Source organism: Bicyclus anynana, chromosome 2 (genome assembly GCF_947172395.1).
Source record: "Bicyclus anynana chromosome 2, ilBicAnyn1.1, whole genome shotgun sequence".
NCBI classification, from domain to species: domain Eukaryota; kingdom Metazoa; phylum Arthropoda; class Insecta; order Lepidoptera; family Nymphalidae; genus Bicyclus; species Bicyclus anynana.
In genome coordinates this window covers 11,074,360-11,097,615 of record NC_069084.1, presented here as the reverse complement: position 1 = coordinate 11,097,615, position 23,256 = coordinate 11,074,360, and the positions used below count along the sequence as shown (strand labels likewise).

General features: G+C 33.2%; 2 protein-coding genes across 4 annotated transcripts; both read right to left on the bottom strand.

The window, feature by feature from the left end:
- Nucleotides 1–1,449: 1,449 nt before the first annotated feature.
- LOC112043190 (uncharacterized) lies at nucleotides 1,450–4,139 on the bottom strand. Its single transcript, XM_052885344.1, has 2 exons — nucleotides 3,487–4,139; nucleotides 1,450–1,504 (listed from the first exon to the last, which is right to left on the bottom strand). The coding sequence occupies exons 1-2, from the start codon at nucleotides 3,957–3,959 to the stop codon at nucleotides 1,450–1,452; spliced, it is 528 nt and encodes a 175-aa protein (XP_052741304.1). The 5' UTR covers nucleotides 3,960–4,139.
- Nucleotides 4,140–10,886: 6,747 nt separating this feature from the next.
- LOC112043231 (facilitated trehalose transporter Tret1-like) lies at nucleotides 10,887–22,097 on the bottom strand. Of its 3 annotated transcripts, none has more exons than XM_024078548.2 (10): nucleotides 21,981–22,097; nucleotides 19,795–19,860; nucleotides 19,268–19,377; nucleotides 18,683–18,802; nucleotides 17,523–17,678; nucleotides 16,389–16,556; nucleotides 15,837–15,969; nucleotides 14,146–14,375; nucleotides 12,546–12,740; nucleotides 10,887–11,767 (listed from the first exon to the last, which is right to left on the bottom strand). In XM_024078548.2, the coding sequence occupies exons 1-10, from the start codon at nucleotides 22,042–22,044 to the stop codon at nucleotides 11,498–11,500; spliced, it is 1,512 nt and encodes a 503-aa protein (XP_023934316.1). In that variant the 5' UTR covers nucleotides 22,045–22,097; the 3' UTR covers nucleotides 10,887–11,497. The 3 variants fall into 3 exon arrangements, with proteins under 3 accessions (XP_023934316.1, XP_052744332.1, XP_052744338.1); XM_052888372.1 differs by lacking the exon at nucleotides 21,981–22,097 and adding an exon at nucleotides 20,081–20,216 and having other exon boundaries at nucleotides 10,889–11,767; XM_052888378.1 differs by lacking the exon at nucleotides 21,981–22,097 and adding an exon at nucleotides 20,072–20,160 and having other exon boundaries at nucleotides 10,889–11,767.
- Nucleotides 22,098–23,256: the final 1,159 nt, after the last annotated feature.

The following is a 23,256-nucleotide window of genomic DNA, read 5'->3' as shown; positions in this document are numbered from 1 at the left end:
AGATGTCAGGTTTCGGCTGGTGGGAAGCTTCGGCGTTGGCTAGTTTCCACTCTACCGGAAAAGATGTACCGCCAAGCGATTTAGTGTTCCGGTACGATATCGTGTAGAAACCGAAAGGGGTGCGGATTTTCATCCTCCTTCTAACAAGTTAGCCCGCTTCCATCTTAGATTGCATCATCACTTACCATCAGGTGAGATTGTAGTCAAGGGCTTACATGTAAAGAATAAAAAAAAGTTGATAGATGACTTGTATGCTTATATATTACTACTAGTAGACGCCGCACGGTTTCACCCGCGTGGCTCCCGTTTCTGTAGAAATACGGGGATAAAATATAACCTATAGCCTTCCTCGATAAATGGGCTACCTAACACTGAAATAATTTTTCAAATCGGACTAGTAGTCCTCGAGATTAGCGCGTTCAAACAAACTCTTCAGCTTTATAATATTAGTATAGATGAATTCTGAAATAATCTTGTAACAATATCCTCAATAATACGTTGTAACTCAGATGCTATCGATTCTACAGACGTCACGCAGCTCTTTAATTACCTTGTAACAACTACCGCACAACCACACTATGTGTGTGACCGTGACAGAATGTCCACAACAGACCTATAAATGCATTCAATAAAATAGAACTGTTTCTTCAATATTGCAGTCAATCTGCAATGTAATACGATCTGACCATGGTATTGACGAGTGTTCACTTACTGTACACTTGGTTATAGCACCGTTTTACAAAAGGACTTGATTGTGTAAAAATAAATCACCTATGTAGCAATGAGCATAAATAGTTCTTCTTCTTCTCAATCCCGGTCTTTTTCTTCACCAAAAGATCTGCAATGTTACCTTTCCCTATATAAGCTAATTATCTTATTATTGGTCCTTAACAACTACTTCTCTTTGGTTAATTAGTTTATTTATTGGATACGCCAAAAACTCTTCGAACTTCTTCGAATTAGATAGAACTAGAGATAAAGATAGAGCTCTATTGTGGAAGGACTACCGAGCTTATGCTCACCAAGCAGTATTACTTAATTTTGGTGTAGAAACTACTATTGCTGATAAAATTTTCTGAGACTTAATACTTATCTATGCTTCAAATAGACGTGCGGTAAGCAACGCATTGTAAGACACGTTCCTTTTTATCCTCTGCAAAGAGTTATTCTATTGTTTTTATTTTACAGCAAATGGACCATCTGTTTAATTCCTATCAACCACCTATTTCTGTTTTTCATAATAATACAAACATAATAAAAACATTCTTCTCTGTTATATATTTTGAAAAATGGATCATAAAAAAGAAAATAACATTTGCAAATGAATTTTATGTCCCAACTGTTTAATGAAAAGCAAACTGCAAAAGAACTACAATATAAACTGCCCATTGATCGAAAAACTTCAGAGGTAACGTTGCATCGATAGTTAGAACACCACAAGCAGTCATCTTACTGAACTTGGCTCGTTTGATTCTTATCACATTCTTGTATAACTTCTTTAATTCTGAAACCAATAAAAAAAAAAAGCTAGTTCAAATCAAAGTCGAAATTCATATTTTATTACAAGTAGGCTTACTTTATAAAGGCACTTTTGAAACATCCAGGTTGACTAGTTGTAATTCTACCAAAGGTTCGGAAGGTAAGTCCAGCTGAGAAGCACCAGCAAGAAACTCAACAGTTGCTCTCAGTAAAAATTTATTACAATTTCAAATTAGATAGATTTTTTCCAAAGTATGTGGTGATTCTGATTGCAATATGACTAAGAGCCCATTGGATCTAACCGAAATTTAAACTAACGATTTTGTTTTTTTTTCTCTCTAATGTAAAGTACCAATTTGGTACTTCATAAAATTACGATCTAGTCTACTTATGTGACTAATTAGAGATTTAACTTTAAGCTAAACTTATAATATATTATTATTATACTAAGATAATGTCCAATAACTTAATCTTAGTCTTTCACTATTATTTCTTTAGGTCACTTTGTTCACGTGACCTTCCATGTAGCACTTAACACTACTAACGATTTTGTAAGTTAAATAAATAAAAAAAACAAACCAGGAAACTTATAAGTTTCTAAATACATAGCACACATTTTTTCAGCTTCTATCAGGTGTATATAAAATTCTTCACAACCCTTGATACAGACACTGATAATTACAATGTTCTTTATTAGCCAGCAAAAAACAAAGGATTGCGCAATAATACCGGAGATCTGAAACGATAACAGAAATTCTAGTAAAATAATAATACTCTTAAAATTATTCGAATTAACTGACTGACTTTTCAAAGGGCGAAGAGAAAATTTAAATATCATTTCAATGTTAATTTTATCAGTTTAACAAATATGTAGGTAAGTGAGACGCACACATTTTCATTACTGAGTCATACTTGAACAAATTAACAGATGAAAAATGAGATCTGCACCATGTATATTTCACACTACATTTTAAAAACAAATATGCAAATTGTTCTCATTTACTATGAATTTATTTATCTCTATTAATGTTAGTCATATAAATATATAAAGTTTGTGGTTCTTTAACCTCTGGATTCATTGACCTGTTTTTTAATAATATTTTACTACTAGAAAGCCCTGTTATTTTTTTTTATTCTTTACATGTTAGCCCTTGACTACAAATCTCACCTGATGGTAAGTGATTATGTAATCTAAGATGGAAACGGGCTAACTTGTCAGGAGGAGGCTCAACATCTACACCCCTTTCGGTTTTTGCACGACATCGTACCGCAACGCAAAATCGCTTGGCGGTACGTGTTTGCCGATAGGGCCAGATCTGGACCATTTAAGAAAACCTCAATCGGCCTCAGTCGGGGACCGAAACCAGGACCTCAGTCTTGTAATTCCACCGCGCATACCACTGCGCCGCGGAAGCCGTCAATTCGTGAGTGTCATAGACTATATTTAATCCCCCTATTCTAAAGGGATTGAGAATTATGCGAGTGAAGCCGCGGGGCTAGAAGATATATAAATGCACAAATTTTACTTACTGCTGTGTTAACTAAAAGGTTAAATTTTCCCATTTCTATGAAAAGCTGCGCATAAATGAGCCCATGGAGAAAAGTATCAATTATTTGTAACAAAATCTGAAACAAGCAACACATAACCATTTAAAAAGTATAATCTTATAGCATTAAAACATTATTTTTTTTAGAAAAATATGAATCAAAAAAGTTACCGGTAATTGAGAAATGTTTTTAATCATATCAAATGAGTTTAAAATGTCTGAGTATGCGTTTAAAAGTCCATTAATGTAATATTTATTTATTTTTTTGCTTTCATTATCATCAATTTGATATCTTTTAGAATAGATTCGAACGTTTGCAATCCACAAAGTGAGACAGTCTTCACACAATTTCACATACCGAAAAGCGCAAATTATGTTAACGTCATAATACAGAAAGATAAAAACATAAGCAAAGCAGGATAAAATGGAATAAAACGTAGCACGAATAATAATTATATACAACAAGCCGATAATGAAATAGATGAAGTAGATTCCCCCTACGTAGATCCAGTTGCCACGTTTCCAAACTTTGAAGTTATTTTTGGAGACGAATCTAAAAGTATTAATAGTTTTCTGGATTTTCAACACAAACTCTACAGCATACTTACTGCTGTAGATGTGACTGACATACAACAAGATGCCATCGCAGGAATAGGATACGAAATTGAAAACCATTGCAAAATATATCGTATTAAAGTACATAGAACTTTCGAATAGCCAATCGAGCTTTGTATGCGCGAAATGAGCGTATATCAATATGCAAACAAAACAAAATGACATAGAAAAGTAAATGTATCCCTTAGGATGAATGAAATTATTCCGAATGGTAAACTTAGAAAGAAATGATATGTATTGCAGAAGATTTAACGGTAGCAGAGCAGTTTGAAAAGTTTTATCAACGTAATTATTTCCAAGATACGTGTTTGGAGTCATTTTTCTATGAGTATTGAAGTATTCTCAAATTCAGACTGACACCAATAACAGACGTTTTTCATTAACGAATGAAGGATGTATGTAATTGATATTAGTTGATTGTTCCATTAGTGAACTTTTATTAATGATATTTGTGAAACATGTGTAGATGTGTGTGTGATGGAGTGTTAGATCCATTATTTTTTCAAGTATGTTTTTATATTTTCTTTGGAATATAAAATGTACTTTTGACGTGAATAGGTCTTTAAAATTGCGTCAATAGTGGGGTGTCATTCCAAAAAAAACAAATATATCAAAATCGAGGGATACATTTTGCTGTTGCAGCAACGTAACTCTCATATTTATCCACAAGGTAGATGCACCATTTGATAGCTGAAGGAATCAAAGAAAAACTCTGATAAGTTACATACAGTGGAGAGGGAATCGCTGCTAATTGGAGGTAATTGTGTCAGTTTTCGAAATTTCCAGTTAGTATAACTTTTGATTAAGTGAAGCTACAACTATGATGTAGGTTTTTATCATTAGCTCGTTTTAAAATCTATCGATTGTATGTACAAAACATTACTGTACAATATATATATATATATATATATATATATATATATATATATATATATATATACTAGAAATTACGTAAAAGTAAAAAAAATATCGAAAAAATCCAAAATCGACCTAAATGCGTCAAAATGCCAAGCTCAAATGGCAGGCTCAAAGGGCAGCCTCATGTATAGTGTATAACATATCGTTAGAACTGCCCATCTAAGCAATAGTTAGTACAGTAGCCTCTGAAAAATCATATTATTAAAGAAGGTGTTTTCATTTAGGACAGCACGATAGGATTTCCGTGATGACAGATTGTTAAGATAATCATTTGATCGGTGAGCACGACAGACGTAAATCAGTAGAAATCGTATGCCTTTATTGCAAGTATCTGTCTTCAGGATACAATGGGAACAGCATGATACGATAATAGTTTAACGATAAAACATATCGAAAATGCCCCTAGGGCCTAGATGATGATAACAAATAATAATGGAAACAGATAGATAGAGGCGGCAGTCATCCAAAATAAATTAACCGTTACAAATTTCTTTTTGAGCTACGAAAGCCAAAAAGAAAAGCAAAATAAAGGAAAATCACTTACCGGACCAATTTAAGTTTTGAAATACACAAAAGGTTAAAAAAGGTACACAAAAATAAGTAATTCCGGTAAACTTAAATAAATGAGAATTATTAATATATTACTTTACTTAAACAATCATTGTGATTACAAATAGAAGAATAGTGTTGATTTTTAATTTCGAATGATCGAAGTTATCCAATTACGGTTCGTCAGTATAAACAATTCAGAGTGCATGCACTTTATTTAATTGATTGATTCGGATGCCACTCCTAAATACGACACAACGTAGCAACCACAAAATATTGTAACCAACAAACAAATATGCTTCAAGTTACTTTCCTGCGTATTGTTAAGCCCATTTATGTTATAAGTGTTCTTTTTTGCATGAGGAAATACAAACTGGATGGTAATAACATATCAAAAATTTCAAAAAGAGATATTCTCTTCGCAGTACTAGGAAATTTGGTTATGTACACATTATTTTACCTTACATTGGTGTCATTTCTAGACAGTTACGCAGACTCTATACTCTACATTTATGTTACAGTTTATGTATTATACGCAATAAATCATACAATTCACAGTGTTTCAAATATTGTCCGAAGCCAATTTTACGCAAATATTCTTCTGCAGCTTCAGGAAATAGACATTGTTTTATATGACGAAAATGACACCAAAGTCTTGAAAAAATTTGTTCGTCATTTCTTAATTGCAATTTCGGTTTTGTATGCTGCGTTATTGACTATGAAATTATGCGTAGATCCCCTATGGCTTTGGTCACGAGGAGCATTTTTATTTTTAACATTAATTTTCGACCTCGAGTTGTTTTATATTGCACTTATTATATATTTTTTGGCGAGGAAAATTGATAAGTGGATTAAGAAAATCGAAAACAAAGAAGGAAATATTTTTATAAGAAGAATGATAAGGGAAAATAATCATGAAGAGAAAGACATAAACACAGTTTTTGAATCTATTATAGATTCTTTAGCAAAATTGGATAAAACTTCACAATTAACGGTAAATTCATTTTCTAATCGATTTTATTACTTGGAAACAAATAGCAAAACTACTTCAACGTGATTTGTTAAAAACGCGCAGGCAATCTTAACACCTATAGTCCTACACTGTATACGATGTAATCAAAAGCGTTTCCTCTAATATGGCAATACGCCGAATACATACTTGTTAAGTCCTTATCCCATTTAAAACCGACCAGATATGTGATCTTTTTCCATTGTCCAATTCATCACAAACTCTATTTACATAGTCTTCTTAAGCACTCTCCAACTATCTCTTCTTTGTTCTCACCCTGTATCCTTCCACTTGTAGTTTCAAAATTTTTGTAATGTGTCTTTCACCCTTCCACATCTAACCATGCTAACCATTTTACAACAATTACTCTTTAACTTTTGTGTCACTAGCGCCGCTTTAGACTTCATATTATGTAGGTCCTCATTCTTAATTTTATCCATTCTTGTCACACCATACATCCGTCTCAATACACGCATTTCATTCGCATGCATCCTTCTACTATCCAACCCTTTTACTGCGCAACTTTGTGATCCAGTATTGCAAACATAAGCAAAATCACTTACGTACGTGTAATGTTAATGTTTCTTTTCAGATAATATCTCACTGGGTCATGCAATTCCTACAGTCAATGGGCTTTGTCCAGGTTTGGATAGAATGGTCTCGAAGCACGAATGTAATTTATTTATAAAATGTATTTTTAATTAGAATATATTTTAGTTCATTATGCAGTTAAAGTATGTAGTCAGCAGCACAGAACAGACAACGCTAAAAGCTAACGCTTTTAGCAATAGAAGTAGCAAGAGGACGTGGCCCGCGTACACCCGGATGTGCGGAACAACGCAAGCGTGTCAGCGCATGTACTAGCTGTCTTGTTTTGTTCTGTGACAAAAGGAATATATAATATTCAACTCTAAAGTAAGGGTGACATATTTAATTTTTCACTAAATATTAAACATCCATTTGGGCCACGCCCCTGGGTTCAATACAAAGAATTGGCACTTTATAAATCTAGTTACCTCTTATATCTGTGGTCAGCAGCTTGTCTATGTCTCAATTCATTAACATGTGAAAGTTGAATAATCTGTTCAATATTTTAAAATTTCTGTAAATACTGAAGAAACAAGATGATGGTCCACCAAAATACGCGTATAACTTACAGAATAGAATATCAAGTGATGCAGAGGGCTGGGAAATCCTCGAATATTACATATTCGTGCATCTCAAATTAGTTGTTAGGCCTCCTGTGCCCATCATTTTACATACATAACATAGCACTTAGAAGAAACAGCAAAGCTGCTTGGCAGTAGCAATAAGCATGATAGTCTATTAGATTACTTTATGAATAAAATATTTAACATTTTTATAACCATTTTTCAGCGGGACATAATTATATTTTCTTCTCACACAATCGGTATATTTGTTTGGATGTCTAAGAGTTTGTTTATAGAAATTATACTGTGCATCTGTTGCCAAACCTTGTACAGTAAAATAACGAAAGGGAAAATGGCGCTCATCTTGTATTTAAATAATCCATGTTCAAGTAAGTGTTCTTAATTTGAAAGTACTTTTTCTTTCGATCTTTGACATCTTTGACGTATGCTAGTTGACATAAATGAAATTGAGATTATATGTAACAAATGTTATCCGGTGCCTATTGGTGGATATCATACAGTAGGTAGATGACATTTCTCACTTGATTTGATGTTTATTTTAATAGGTTGATATTAAAAACCAAAATAGTGAATAGGTCAGCTGATGTTATGTGATGATGCAGTCTAAGATTGAAGTGGGCTTATTTAGAAGAGGTACAAGTTTATTCTTCCTGTACCTCCACGGTACACATCGTACCGGAACGCTAAATTGCTTGGCGGTACGTCTTTGCCGAAGAGCCGATGCACGTTGGGCAACCTCGCACTACAAAGCGCAGTGTTGGTAGACCTCCCAACTGGACTGACGACATCAAGCGACTCGCAGGGATTCGCTGGATGCAGGTGGCTCAGTATCGTGATGTTTGGTAGTCCCTACAAAAGGCCTATGTCCTGCAGTGGACGTCCATCGGCTGATATGATGACGATGATGATCGATCACTAATCTCCCCCTGATAGTTATTTTGGAAATATATTACATGTATATTATAGGACTCAAAGGTGATTACAAATATAAGAAAACTAATGTCGAACAAAGGTTATGATTCACAACACTTGTTAGGACAACTTAATTAACAAATCAAACTGTAACCAAAATAAGACCCTAGAATGGCAGAGAATGACCTTGAGTGGAGTCACGTACTTGCGAACGATGTGTGTAGGGTTAAAGGCGCCTTTTACTGATATCAAACACTCCCCTTTTCCACTCAAGTCACTCTCTCCGCCTATTAGAAGTAACCCATAAAGAATTACACAACAATAGATGTGGACGGCTCGAACGCCACGAGCACACTGAAGCCAACACGAGATTGAGCGGCGTCATATCCGTCACAGACTACTATTTCCAACACTAAACGGCGATAACATTCGGCCATCCTGGTGGCGCATCCGTCCCTGGATCGCGTTCGTGTCTGGTGCAGTTGCGTTTACACTGACAACTTGAGCGTGTACAAACCACTATTGAAGGTCGTGTATGACTCATTTTTAATCGAATGAGTGTGTATGGGCCTTGTGTATCTAGGGTTATGTATAGTCCAAGTCACCAAGGTATATGCAAGGTCATGTACGACTTATTTTTATCGAAAAATGGCAAGGGTTACTTAATCCGGTAATCAAAATTCACAAATTTCAAACAGTTATAAGTTGAATTATTAACACAAAATGTATACGGCAACATTTCGCGTCTTGTCATAATATTAAAACGCGAAATTCTATCGAGAACACCGTGAAACATAATTTCTAAATAATTTCTGTCTATACCGTCAATACTAAATTTATACCGTCAATACTTAAAACTTGAAATCACGATTTACACAATATTTACATTCGAATTTAACAATACCGTAATATAAAACTCATCAGTGTACTATACTAAATTAATTTGTTACCCTCTTTTTATAAAAAATGCTTTCATACCATATTAACAAAGAAATGGAAAACGATTGGCCTGATTTAGGGTAGTTTTAAATTACGTCGTTATCTTTATTCATTATGTGGGCACAAGTTCTTTATCCCACTTCTGATATTATAGGACTCAAAGGTGATTACAAATATAAGAAAACTAATGTCGAACAAAGGTTATGATTCACAACACTTGTTAGGACAACTTAATTAACAAATCAAACTGTAACCAAAATAAGACCCTAGAATGGCAGAGAATGACCTTGAGTGGAGTCACGTACTTGCGAACGATGTGTGTAGGGTTAAAGGCGCCTTTTACTGATATCAAACACTCCCCTTTTCCACTCAAGTCACTCTCTCCGCCTATTAGAAGTAACCCATAAAGAATTACACAACAATAGATGTGGACGGCTCGAACGCCACGAGCACACTGAAGCCAACACGAGATCGAGCGGCGTCATATCCGTCACAGACTACTATTTCCAACACTAAACGGCGATAACATTTACAGATTTATTATAAGTATAGATATATACTTAGAAAAGAAAGATATGTCGTATTCCGGATCTTGAACAATTCCATTATGTTATTGAATAATTGTTAATTATTTCAGATAAAGATCGAAGGATTGCAAAGAATATCGTTCGTGTAATCAAGGTTCACTTCAAAAGGTTTAGTGGTTACGGGTTATTCAACGTCGATGCCGTTTTGCCTTTGCACTTTGCAGCTCTGTTAGCGAATTATACAGTTGTCCTTTTACAATTTGCGTTTTAGATAATAGTAAATCTTTTTATGCACTACCTAGATTCTCGTAAAAAAATCAAACACAGGACCTCTCTGTTGAGACTACAACTGCGCCGAAGAGATTGTCAAATGAATATGTTATGAGAAATTCATATTTTCTGGTCTAAGATCCGGCATTAGAAATATATACCCTCATCTGTTATTTATTAGTGACTAGCGGACTCTGTTAGCGAATTATACAGTTGTCCTTTTACAATTACGTTTTAGATACTACCCTATAATGATTATTCTTGGTATTTTTTCTCTTTTGTTTGTTAATTATTTTTATTCTTAAATATTGTATTATGTAATAATAACCAGTGCACAGTTAAACCAACTGTGGTTTGTGTTGCACTGAGGTTAGGCTTAATTGAAATGTGTTTTTTGTTGAATAATAAATAAAAAAAAAAGATAATAGTAAATCTTTTTAAGCACTACCTAGATTCTCGTAACATTGACGTAACTACTAGGTACAAATATTGTAATTTTTTTATTGTTTAATAAATCATTTTTAATATTCAAAGAATTATTATTCATCACTGTTATTTTTATTGAAATTTTGAAGTTTTTATATTAGGTATCGTTCACCCCGACCAGTATTTGTTCTCTTTCTTCTCTAATTTTTATAAACCTATATATTTCATCTATACATATATATAAAGTTGAAGAGTTTGTTTGTTTGTTTGATTGAACACGCTAATCTCAGGAACTACTGGTCCGATTTGAAAAATTCTTTCAGTGTTAGATAGCCCATTTGTCGAGGAAGGCTATTGGCTATATATTATCCCTATACTCTAGCGGGAACGGGAACCATGCTGGTGTAATCGCGCGGCGTCAGCTAGTTTGTTTAATAAATTCCGTTTCTCGTAAACGACGCATTCTAAGAAAGATCATAAAGCTGAAGGGCCTGGAAGGCTTTAAAATGTTTATTTGAACCATTTAAAGAGGTTCCTACATGATTATGATTTGAGATTAGAATCTACGTCGAAAGGTAATAGTAACAAGTCGATAAAAATAAATTTAGGACTTTTTTGCCATAATAGATAAATTTCACTTTATTATTGCTTAATTATTCTACTAGTCAAATTAACGTAAATTACGAGACCATCATTTTTAATTAAAAAAACCAAATAAGTAATAAATTTAAAATAATTTAAATATTCAGTCATATGAATTGTTAATGTTATAATTAAAATAAACTATACATTTTATATTTACTTCAAACTTATTACATAATGATTTTAAACAGAAGTCCACCAGATTATTTTAGTAATATCACGAATTAAAACCCCTTAATAACACGATGTCTTTATAAAACTTTGGGAATTCTGTTTAATTCTCAATGCATGGTTGAATTGTGCAGTTTTTTTCTGATTTTGCTTAAGTCCTGTCCACTGTGGACTATCTTGATTTAGGTTCAGATTACCTAAGAATTTACAAATATATGAATCTTATATAAAACGTAATATAACAAATAGGTCCATTGACATCTTCATCATTATTTTACATCAAACTAAATATATTTTACAGAGGTACACTTAAATTACAAATCAGGGTACATTAGTCGTAGATGTGTGTTTCTCGATTTTCCTCTTCCCCTTTTTACTCTGCAGGTCGTCATAAATTTCCTCTAGCTTCCTGTTTTTGGTCTCTGGTACAATCAATAAAACGTACAAAGACGTCGCTAAGCACATCGCTCCGAAAAAGTAAAACGCCACGTATACTCCAATAGATTTTGCTAATGGCTTGAAAAACAGCAGTTGAAAGAAATCCGCGAATGAAGATATTGCCATCGTTGTAGCCAACACCGTTCCTCGGTACTAAAAACAAAAAGTTTATCATATCAACAAAGGGAATTCATAGACGTTGTGGGGGTGCTCCCAGGGGATCGTTTACCCACTGAGTGTCGAATTTAAGCTCCATGCGTTTGAGAATTCGACACTCAACGGGAGGTGCCACTGCAACGTATGTCAATTCCTCTGTTAATGTATCACTTAGGTATAGGTTCTTAGTTAGAAATATGGAAATACGTAATATAAAAATATTTATGGCTTATTAATAGAGTTCAATTTAGACATCTGTTTCGTAACAAAATCAATACTTTAAATCAAATTAGTGAAGTTCTCTTTTGTTTAAGCTTTAATTGTACTACTATCAACATAATCTAATAAGCTTGAATTTCTGTTTCGTTCTGTTATAAAGGTAAAAGACCTATTTTCTGTTGTAAAGTAAGCGGAATTGAAGTAAAATGAATTTTGAATTTGACTTTGACTTTACTGTAATAATATTTAATGTAATACATTATGATATAAGTGCGAGTGTGAAATTACAGCGTAGGCGATATTGCAGCTCGAGCCGAAGGCGAGAGCTATAGTAAGGAAGCAGAGGCTGTAATTATAAGAGCGCACGTATGTCATACGACGTTTTATAACACATTTGCGAGGAAACACACTTTGAACACACTTTCTGAAATGTGCGAAATGAGATACATTACAATATTGAAATTGGTGAGATAAGCGATACTTTACGAGCAAATGTGTTATAAAAATTATTACTATCTTACTATTAGTAACTTGTACGAGTAACTAGTTTCAATACCTTATAAGAGAACGTTTCGCCAGTGATGACAATGGAAATGGGCATCAGTCCTGAAGCATCACAGAAGATGCAAACGCACAACGTGACCACTGGCACCCACCCGGGAGGACTGACATTAAACTCGTAGAGTAGGAACCAAGTCGCCAATATGCACATACTGAGGCCAGAAGCTACGCACGTTAAAATCAGAAGTGGCTGAAAATAAATGTAAAAAAAGACATTATATATGCAATACGAGTATATGTATGAACAATTTTATAAAGACTATGAGGTAGATACCTACTTGTTGTCTAGTTAAAATCGGTTGTCTGTAAAGTCGGTTTACTGACGATAGTTGAACGTGACAACGTCAGACAATACTGATGGAATGGTTGCATTTTTCAAAAGAAAAAGCACGAGATATGCTTTATTACTTGTAAAAAAAGTTGGCAACCCTAGAGCGAGGGAACGACGCAATACGTCATCTTTTTTCGAGGTTGCATCTGTCAAAAAATTTCAATATGTCTGACTAATTGGTCCATGCATCAGGTGGCCCAAGAGCTGGCGCTTATTTGGCCCAAAGGTAAAGCCTTGCTATCCAGAGGGGTAATAGCGTATTGGGTACCTTGCCTCTGGGTGAACAATTAGATGGTGTGTATTTCTTATAATTATTTTATTTATTTTTTATTTAAATTTAATATACTGTTAATTCTTTGTTTTAATTTATTTTAATTAATATGTTGTTCTGTTCCCTAAAAAAAAAAGGTGGAAATCTATTTTTGCTTGTTTACAGAGACTTATAAAGAACCTCTACATCTTTATTTAAATGATTAATATGTTGTTCTGTTGAAGATATATTGTGCTTAAGCTTAAGCTTTATAGTTATAGTTAAACAGGTACACTCTAACTTAAAGCTATGAACAGAGTTTGTTTTCCATTTTGATTTGATGGATAATAAAAAAGTTTTATTTTCTAGGCAAGCACGTCCCACTCCTAACCTCAATATTTTCATTGCTTTCCATCTGCACGATTGTAGTGAAGTATAGTAATACTTTGAATCTATTCATTTATTAATACACAATAACACGAAGAATATATTTTCAAACTAACGAAAATTAGCTTTGATACCATAGAGTATTCTTAATTTTCTGTGTGAAGTCAGCCAGTTAGGCCAGCGTGGTGGAATATTAGCCTTACCGTTCTCATTCTGAGAAGAGACTCCAGCCTCAACAGTGAGCTGAATGTTGATAATGATGTTTTTTAGCAGACTTAGATGTGATTACAAAAATAAGAAAACTAATGTCGAATAAAGGTTATGATTCACAACATTTGTCAGAACAACTTTATTAACAAATCAAACTGTAACAAAATTGAGACCCTAGAATGGCAGAGAATGACCTTGAGTGAAGTCACGCACTTGTGAACGTTGTGTGTAGGGTTAAAAGATCCTTTGACTGTTAACAAACACTCCCCTTTTCCACTCAAGTCACTCTCCTCGCCTATCTCAAGTAACCCATAAAGAATTACACAACAAGAGATGTGGACGGCTCGAACGCCAGCACACTGAACCCGTCCGTACCGCAAGTCGTTGCAACGCGGCGATAACATGTTAGATACTAACCCGTCTACCACATCTCTCGACGATACCCGATGCCATGATCGCCCCACACAACTGTACGGACCCGAGCACCATGGCCTGCTGGTTGGGACTGAGCACCAAACCTGTGACCCCTGACGCGAGCCGGAATATATCCGCAGCGAAGTTCAATACTGGCACTGCACCACATAATTCCCGGGCCAAAGCTGCTACAAGAGCTATTTGGAAAGCCCGAAAGAGGATCTTATCTGTCACTGAAAAAAATAATCTTTATAACACACTAGCTGACGCCGCGCGGTTTTACCCGCGTAGTTCCCGTTCCCGTAAGAAAACAAGGATAATATATAACCTATAGATTTCCTCGATAAATGGGCTATCTAACACTGAAAGAATTTTTCAAATCGGTCCAGTAGTTCCTAAGATAAGCGCGTTCAATCAAACAAACAAACTCTTCTGCTTTATATTTAGTATAGAGTATAGATTTGCTCGTAAGATATCTCTTATTTCACCAATTTCAATATTGTAATGTATTTATCTATTTGGTTCAGTAGTCGTGGCGTGAAAGAGTAACAAACATTCATACCATCAAAATCATCATGATTTCGCAAATCTCGGGAATCCATGGATTTTTTCGGGATAAAAAGTAGCCTATGTGTTAATTCAGAATAAAATCTATTTCCATTCCAAATTTAAGCCAAATCCCTTTAGAGTAACAAACATCCAAACAGACATACATCCATACAAACTTTCGCGTTTATAATATTTCCTACTAATCTAAACGAATCTAAATATTATTTAAGATTATTACTAACTGGCCTCTTGGAGAGAGCTATCCCTATACTATAATTACAATTTTGTTGAAATCCTTGGATTAATAATTGATAAATGTTTATTTATATTTATAATTTAAGGGTAAGTAGTAATATTTAAGGACAAACCAAGTTAAAACGAACAAACCACCTTAAAAACGGAGTTTTTCTAATGCAACACGCATAAATAATTTCACCTATTGTATATCTAGAACGGCTGAACGAAACTGTATATTTAGAAAGGGGTCTGGCTACTATTTATTATGGTTGATTTAATAATTAAGTAATATTCCGTGGGGAATGGTATCTACGCGAATGTACAGGTTTTATCTAGTAACAATGAATAATCGATTGATTAATGATTACCTATACAATTCTTTAAGTAATTAACAATTATAACTAGATTAAAAACAGGTTTAAACCAATTACCTAGTGCTTAATTTATGTATTAAAACAAACAAAATGTCTTTAATCTTGTTATTGGTAGTTCAAAATTACATTTTGCCCAAACTCGAATTTTAATAATAAATTTCCACAATTTAATGAAGATATAGATGTTGTGCTAATTAGGAAAAAACGTACATTACATAATTTTAACTATTATCCTATCCTACTCATATTATACTGTTTGTATGGATGTTTGTTACTCTTTAACACCTCAACAATTGAACCGATTTGGCTGAAATTTTAAACGAAGATGGATAATATCCAGGATTAACACGAGATTATCTAGAGAAAATCTATGGTTTTTGCAAAATTTGCGAAAAACTTAATTCCACGCGGACGAAGTCGCGGGCGTCCGCTAGTTTTTTAATATTTTATTTCTTACCTAACTCATTATCATAGATCATTTTTAATTTTTTTTTATTTTTTTTTTTTTATAATATTATTTCATTATTTACTTACAAATAGTTTTCATTAAATTTTTCCCTTTCAGTTCGTCATTCCTTTGTTCTCTTTTCATAAAGTCAATTTCTCGTTGTATAGTCAGATCATATTGCCTTCTACAACGAAGCCAAACTAAAGCCTTCACTGCTTCCTGTAATTACTAATTTTACATTGTCTATTTTTATTTACTTAAATATTTTTCTTCTAATACTAAAAAAAATTACATAGAGCCGTGATATCCCGATGGATATGACCTCTGATTCCAATTCCAGAGGGTGTGGGTTCGAATCCGGTCTGGGGCATGCACCTCCAACGAATCAGTTGTGTGCATTAAAAAAAATTAAATATCACGTATCTCAAACGGTGAAGGAAAAACATCGTAATGAAACCTGCACACCAGAGAATTTTCTTAATTCTCTGCGTGTGTGAAGTCTGCCAATTTGCATTAGGCCAGCGTGGTGGAATATTGGCCTAACCCCTCTCATTCTTAGAGGAGACTCGAGCTCAGTGAGCCGAATATGGTTTATGATAATGATGATGATGACTAAAAAAATTAAAAAATCACATTACCTCCTCTTTTCCATACTTGATAAGGTATGAAGGTGATTCAGGCATCATAAGGAATACTAGAATGTTTATAATTGGTATAGCCAAGAACACCATGAGAATAGTTTGGTAACTCAATATATCTCCAACTATATACGCGAACAGACTCCCGGTGGTGAAAAACAGAGCTCCCTAGAAATCAATGTTAATTATTATTTTTAAAACCCACATTTTTTAAGTATAAGCAAACTAGAATCGTGTTTGAGTTACATTGTTCGATCAAATTGTAAAAAAAAAATCTCCTAATTCTAAATACCATCACTTCTACAGACAATGAAGAACATCACTCAGACCCCGAGGGAGGGTGGGGGGGCATTGCCCAGAGCGGGAAAAATGAAGTTTGGTAAAATTTATTTAATTGGTCCAGTAGAATCGGAGAAAAGGAGAAAATTAACTGTGACAGACAGACATTTGAGAGATCTTACAAGGGTTTCGTTTTTATACGTACATATACCTACGTTTGAAACCCTAAACATAAGTATGGAAAGGGCGGCAAAATTTATCTTTGCCCGTAGAGCCGAAATTGTTGGATCAGGCCCTGACATCACTGGCTTTCATGACTTTATGCAGCATTTTGGTACAATGATTTTTTGCTCATGCCGTAATAGGTACCTACTTCTGAGGACTTTTTAGCCAAGAGGTCCTTCGTACGTCAAGTTATCGGTTAACATGTGACCAACGAGATAATCTCGTCAAGAGATATTATAGACAAAATTTAACCAACGGCCGTGCAACCGGAAATACATCCTCCTTCTAATAAGTTAACCTGCTTCCATCTTGGATCACATCATCACTTACCATCAGGGCTAAAATGTAAGAAATCGAAAAAAAATACAAAAAACCACTGGCAGACAACCGGAAATACATCCTCCTGTTAACAAGTTAACCTGCTTCCATCTTAGATCGCATCATCACTTACCATCAGGGCTAACATGTAAGGAATCGAACAAAAAAACACTGGCAGACATGCACTTCAAACCGGAACTCAGCTCTTTGGTTTTAATAAGCATGAAGGAAAGTTACCAAAAAATTTAACCGTGGATAAGTATTTCTCAATTTCATAAATCTCTCAAAATCAATTTTGCAGGTAATACTTACCCAACATCCTAAAGCGCCTCTGATATTATCTTCGCAAATCTCTTTGATGTATGTCGGATAAGTAACGCAGCTGCCTGCCATCACTACGCCGGCTAAAATACGAGCGACGATGAACACCCAAATGTTCATAGATGAAAGTTTCAGTATCCAGATTGTCTATAAAACATAACTCAGCTTTAATTGTAACCAACCTTCAAGGTTTTTGACCAAATGGAACGTGTGCGAACCTTGAAGGTTGGATACAATTAATTTAGTATCGTGGAACCCTAGGGTATTCTTGTTATATAACTCAGCATAACAAAGTCACAAAAAAGTAGTTATACAGGGTGCTCGGGAGTATTTCCCATAACTTCAAGGTGACAAGTCCACTTATAGGACCCAAACTGCATTGCTAATTGTTTTTAACCTAAAAATAACTTTTTATGTTTTCCATTTACCATTATACCAAGTAATTCAAATAGTTCCGACTTAAAAGGATAGTCACCTTTATCTATCCTTGCATTTTAAAATACGTAATCGTAGTGGTAAGACTGTCGAAATCGACGATATATTGCAACTGGCACTCCGCAATTCACTAGTAAGCTACTTCATGATATCAATGAATAAGTTTGGCCAGGTATATAAGGATGCGATATAAGGGACACCATTTAAGATCTATTTTCAAAATAATTATGTTTTACTCCGAAAATATTCATTTTAACATACACACAGGAACACATGTTCCTTGGAAATTTTTAATTATTTTTCCGTAAAGAATAAAACCCAAGAGTTATGGGAAATACTCCCAAGCACCCTGTATAGAAGTTGATGATTGAATTGCTAAAAGACAAAACAACCAAAAATAAAAGTCATGCAATAAAGTTGCTAGACGTGTTGATAAATCTGTAAACGTAATCTGATATCATTTCTTTGAAAAATAAGTTATATGAATCATAAATACAGATATCAAAAGAGCTGTTTAATGTTTGTCTTTTTTCAAGCTGCACATATAAAGCAATAGGCTGATTTCTTTGATTTTAAGATAATTTTAATGCAAAATCTAAATTCCACCCGGCGTCGTAAGTATTTTACTTTTTGAATATTTCTGTTAAGATTTGATATAACTTATTTAGTCAAAGAGTAAAATAATATATAGAACTGTAATTTATAGTGACACTTACAGCACTGACAGCCGACATGAAGAGCAGAGCAAACTTCCGTCCGAACCTATCCCCCAGTGTTGCTACGAGGTATGTCGCCGGCACACATATTAGATATGGCAGCGAAGCCATCCATGATATCTGTCGGATATTAGGCTAATCTTAGAATCAAGTATGTATAAAATAAGCATAATATAAGCAATCTTGCTGAATTTTGCGGTTAAAATGCGATTTAATATATATTTTTTCTATTAACTTGGAAATATTTTGAGTAATTAGTGCGCAATATAGAGATATTTGTGAATCTTGGCTCACTATCCATTTTAATACTTAAGCTTACGTCATTTCGCTAATTTTTTTTTTTTTAATTTCATAATAGACTTGTGCTTGATCACAATCATGCCTGGTGGAAAGCAATGATGAGGTCTAGGTTGGAGCGCGCTTGCCTAGAAAATGCTTATTCACTCTTGTCTTGAAGGTGTTGTTTACATTTTTAAAATGTTAACTATTTGTTAACAACCAAAGTTGTTAATAAAACAAAGGCAATTCAGACTAAAGATTCAAAAAGTATATCAGCAAATATATATAAAAATCAAAAAGTGTAACCTCAACATCCGTAAGAGGAATGCTCGTAGGAGAGTTTTTCGACTGCAATAGGATAGTCATCGGGGACATCCATCCTATACAATTTCCGTAGGCGAACATTGGCATAGAAACTAGAATAAATAAAGAATACGAATGTATTACTTACATAATATGAACTCGTAAATTACATTCACTTTTACAAAACTTTTACAAGACTTAGTAACAAAAGCTGAAAAAGGACTTGCTGATTTATTTTCGAATTGAATCGAATTTCAACTTTGATGCACTTTCAGTGCCAAAAAATTTTACCGAATCATTTCACCGCGGCTAGTTGCCTCGACTGGTGACAGAAAGGCTGGCTCATTTTTTGCGCAAAGGATCAGCCTGGCTGTCCAACGCAGAAATGCAGCCAGTATTCTTGCCACCATTTCACGTGGGCATGATTTGTATAGTTATTAGGATAAGTTAGCTTAAGTTCCTTATTGTATTATTTCTCAATAAAAAAAAAAACTTTTATCGATAATAATAATAAAAACATTGATACTTACTCAAAACCGCACATAATATCTGATTCACTTGGCTCCCTTCGGAAATTATAGATAATGGCTTCATATCTGAAAGCAAACAATTCAAACAACTTGCGATTTCCCGAGCTCTGTAACAACTAAATTTTATAACAAATTCATGTTACACGTGTTTCACGAAGCATAAAAATGTTTGTGTTTAATTTTAATTTTTTACAATAATTATTATAATGGCGGACTGTTATTACATTAACACTGCGGTATCAAATTTTCAAGATTCGTAAAATGATACTCTTCTTACTTTACGTACTTTTCTAATCATAAAAGTTGATTCGTCCTATTTTAAATAGTGGGAATGTTGCAGTATAAAAAATAATATGTTATGTAAAAAGAAAACTAAATGTTATAAACGCGGGAGTCAAATCAGGAAAGCGTTATCAAATTTAGTATATTAAAATTGTCTATTGTGTACTGTAACTGCTATTTAATTATGTCATTAAAATCAAATAATAGATATAACGATTTAGAGAATAGTCAGTAGTGTATTGAATCTACGAGTAATAGAAAATTTGGAAGACGTTAAGGAGGACCAACTGCAAAAATAATAAACAAAAGTTTTTAAATTATTCACGGGAATAAATTATAAATTACAGGATCTAGGTTTTCATTCTATAAAACCACATTTTTTTAATTAAATTAAAATTTTACGAAACTTGTAGTAATACGAAAAGTGTTGGAATACATATGCTCTTCTGAACACAATAATATGCAGAGTTTACTACTTACTTACACTTCATTAGGTACTAAGTAGCAAGGTAAATACTCACTTTAATTATAGTTACGAAGACTTTAACACGTAGCAGTTACTTATCTGGTATTTAAAAATAAGTAACTAGTTTAATGATCACGTTGAAATTTTATTGCGCGAAAATAATTTCAAAGTTACAATGCATTTATATGCATACTTCTTTAAATAAACTAATTACATATTTAGCATATACAAAAATATATAAATCAGCATTATAAATCACCAAGCGTAGCTAGTTTTCTTACTAAAGTGTTCACTGAATCTGTATTTAATGTAATCGGAAGATGGTTTTTGGTCAATAAGATTAGGCATAAGATCGTAGATACTATTATCTTCGTCGCCCAAAATATGGTTGAATCTGTTATAGAACAGATTATAGTACTAGTAGATTATATCAAATGGACTATGAATGCTACAGCCAAATATTAATTTTATATTATCTTGTAAAAAGATGTTTGATGTCTTATTCAAATTTTCAGCCAAATATATACATCATCTTGTAAAAAGATGTTTAATGTTTTATTTAAATTTTTACCGTCTTCGGTTGTAATACACATCATGAAAAGTCAACGAATAAATACATGACCAACAAAAAACCTAATTTCTTTTCGTCATGTATTTAATTTGCCTAAAACACATATAAGCACATTTAAAAGTCGATGTCTTCAATGATTGCAATAATTTAACTAGGAATTCTGAAAACAGAGTGTACTGGGAAGAGTGTCTAGAAGAAGAATTAGTTAGTAGTTTAGTTAGTTGTAAAATTAGTTATTACTAGTTAATTAATTATTACTAGTTAAATTGTTAAAAATTTACTAGCACATTGCTATTTCAATGTATTTTCTGTTTGCAATAAAGCAGAGTGTACTGAGAGTCTTTAAAATAAGAGTTAATTAACATTCTCACGTTAGTCAGATATTTTTACCAAAAAGTCTTTACATTTGAAATTCAATGTCTTATCTGTTTACAATTTTTAATCTTACTACTGATTCTGGAAGCAGAGCGTACTGAGTCTTCAGAACAAGAATAAATTACCATTCTTGTTGTTGTTGATAAGAATAAATTAACAGTCTCAGCAGTTGTACTTTTAAAAAAAACCTCATTCACAATTATCATGATAATTGAAAACATCAAATCTCGTGTGAAGATAAAATTTCATGTTGTTCCTTCCATGCCTTTATGTTGCTCCATAATCTCCTCTATCCTCCAGTGGAAGTTCCGTTAAAATCAGTTCCGCCATTCCAAAGATTAGCACGAACAAACAGACAAGACAAGAATAAAAAAAATGTGGTTTGGTGTCGTGTAAAATAACTATAAGCACTTGAGAAGACACAGTTATCTTAAAATCACAGACAAACACTTCAATTTTATTTATATGTATAGATAACAAAATCAAACATACGATAGAACTTCTGGGGATACAAGAGCGGTTGTCGACAGTTAATTTCTTCATTATGAAAATGCATTTTGCATTAGAATCACTTGAAACACAGTCGATGTGATGAACATTTACACTCATTTGCTAGTGATGGGAATATTTTTTATGTTTAATAAGATATTTTTCTTTTATTTCCTTTATCTTTTTATCCATCTTAATAAAGGTAAACTATATAATTAAGTAAGCATAATGTATAGAATAAATTATTTCGTTTTAAATTCTGTTATCATTTTCACCTTTACCTTATCAAAAATAAGAAAGAACTGATTGCAAACAAAAGTAATATAAAAATAACTAATTAAGTAAAACAAAAAGGCTTAATATTACTAACCGTACATTTTGAAGTGTTAATGTGAATAAAATTTGTGTCCTTAACCATCTAGAACATGGTGAGAAATAACGTATTATTTATATTATTCAACACGTATGTCGAATGCGAGTTATTTCTTTTTATGTAACCAACAATGATGTAAACTATTATATTATTATAGGAATAACAATCTACTACAATGTGTTTGTTAGTTTTAATATTGTTTTGACGTTAATCATTACAATTTCAAAAGCCTAACGAAATCAACACATTTCCTATAAAACTAACATATAGTTATCAAAAAACCTTTATCCTGTAATAAAATCATCTACAAACCCTTTATAGATCTATGTAGAAACTCTACAGATCAAAACCAGGCAATTCTACTAGATAATCAAGATCGTAAAAATCACGTAGTCAGCTAAGCATTACAATTTATATTTGAACAATCACATGTTGTTATAATAAACGTTTCCGGCAATCAAGTTTCTTGGGTCGCATCAATATTTTATAGTTCTGCAATAAATAGCCTTAGAGAACCATTGGTGGTTTTTAGTTTTTATACCTCGTTTGAAAAATTAATTCAATTTTGCTAATAAATTTTGGATACAACATTATAAATGTGTAAGATAATAATCAGAAGAAGTACAGTCTGTTAGAAGTGATAAAGACGATTTTATTAGCTATGATGATTGTCATTTCTTTGAATGTTTACAACTCAGATTCCAATAAAAAATAAAATATTGAAAAGAAAACCAATTAAAAACACAAACGTACTTGCGAACCGCTACAATGGTATATACCAATTTGAAGTCGGTGCCTAACTAGTGTTATATTAATTTAAGTCATTTTTTAAAGAACCAGATGAAAGAAACCGAAAATCCGAGAAACCTAAATCTTTATCAGCTTTATTTATAAATATTCCAAAGT

What these genes read in the sequence shown, in the direction of transcription:
- LOC112043190 (XM_052885344.1), bottom strand. Translation starts at nt 3,959, where the DNA reads ATGACTCCAAACACGTATCTTGGAAATAATTACGTTGATAAAACTTTT. An exon ending in TATTTCATTATCGGCTTGTT is followed by an intron (nt 1,505 to 3,486) that starts GTATATAATTAT and finishes TATTGGTTTCAG; the next exon opens with AATTAAAGAAGTTATACAAG.
- LOC112043231 (XM_024078548.2), bottom strand. Translation starts at nt 22,044, where the DNA reads ATGCATTTTCATAATGAAGAAATTAACTGTCGACAACCGCTCTTGTAT. An exon ending in GTATCCCCAGAAGTTCTATC is followed by an intron (nt 19,861 to 21,980) that starts GTATGTTTGATT and finishes GTTTGCTTTCAG; the next exon opens with ATATGAAGCCATTATCTATA. An exon ending in TCGAGAGATGTGGTAGACGG is followed by an intron (nt 12,741 to 14,145) that starts GTTAGTATCTAA and finishes ATTTATTTTCAG; the next exon opens with CCACTTCTGATTTTAACGTG.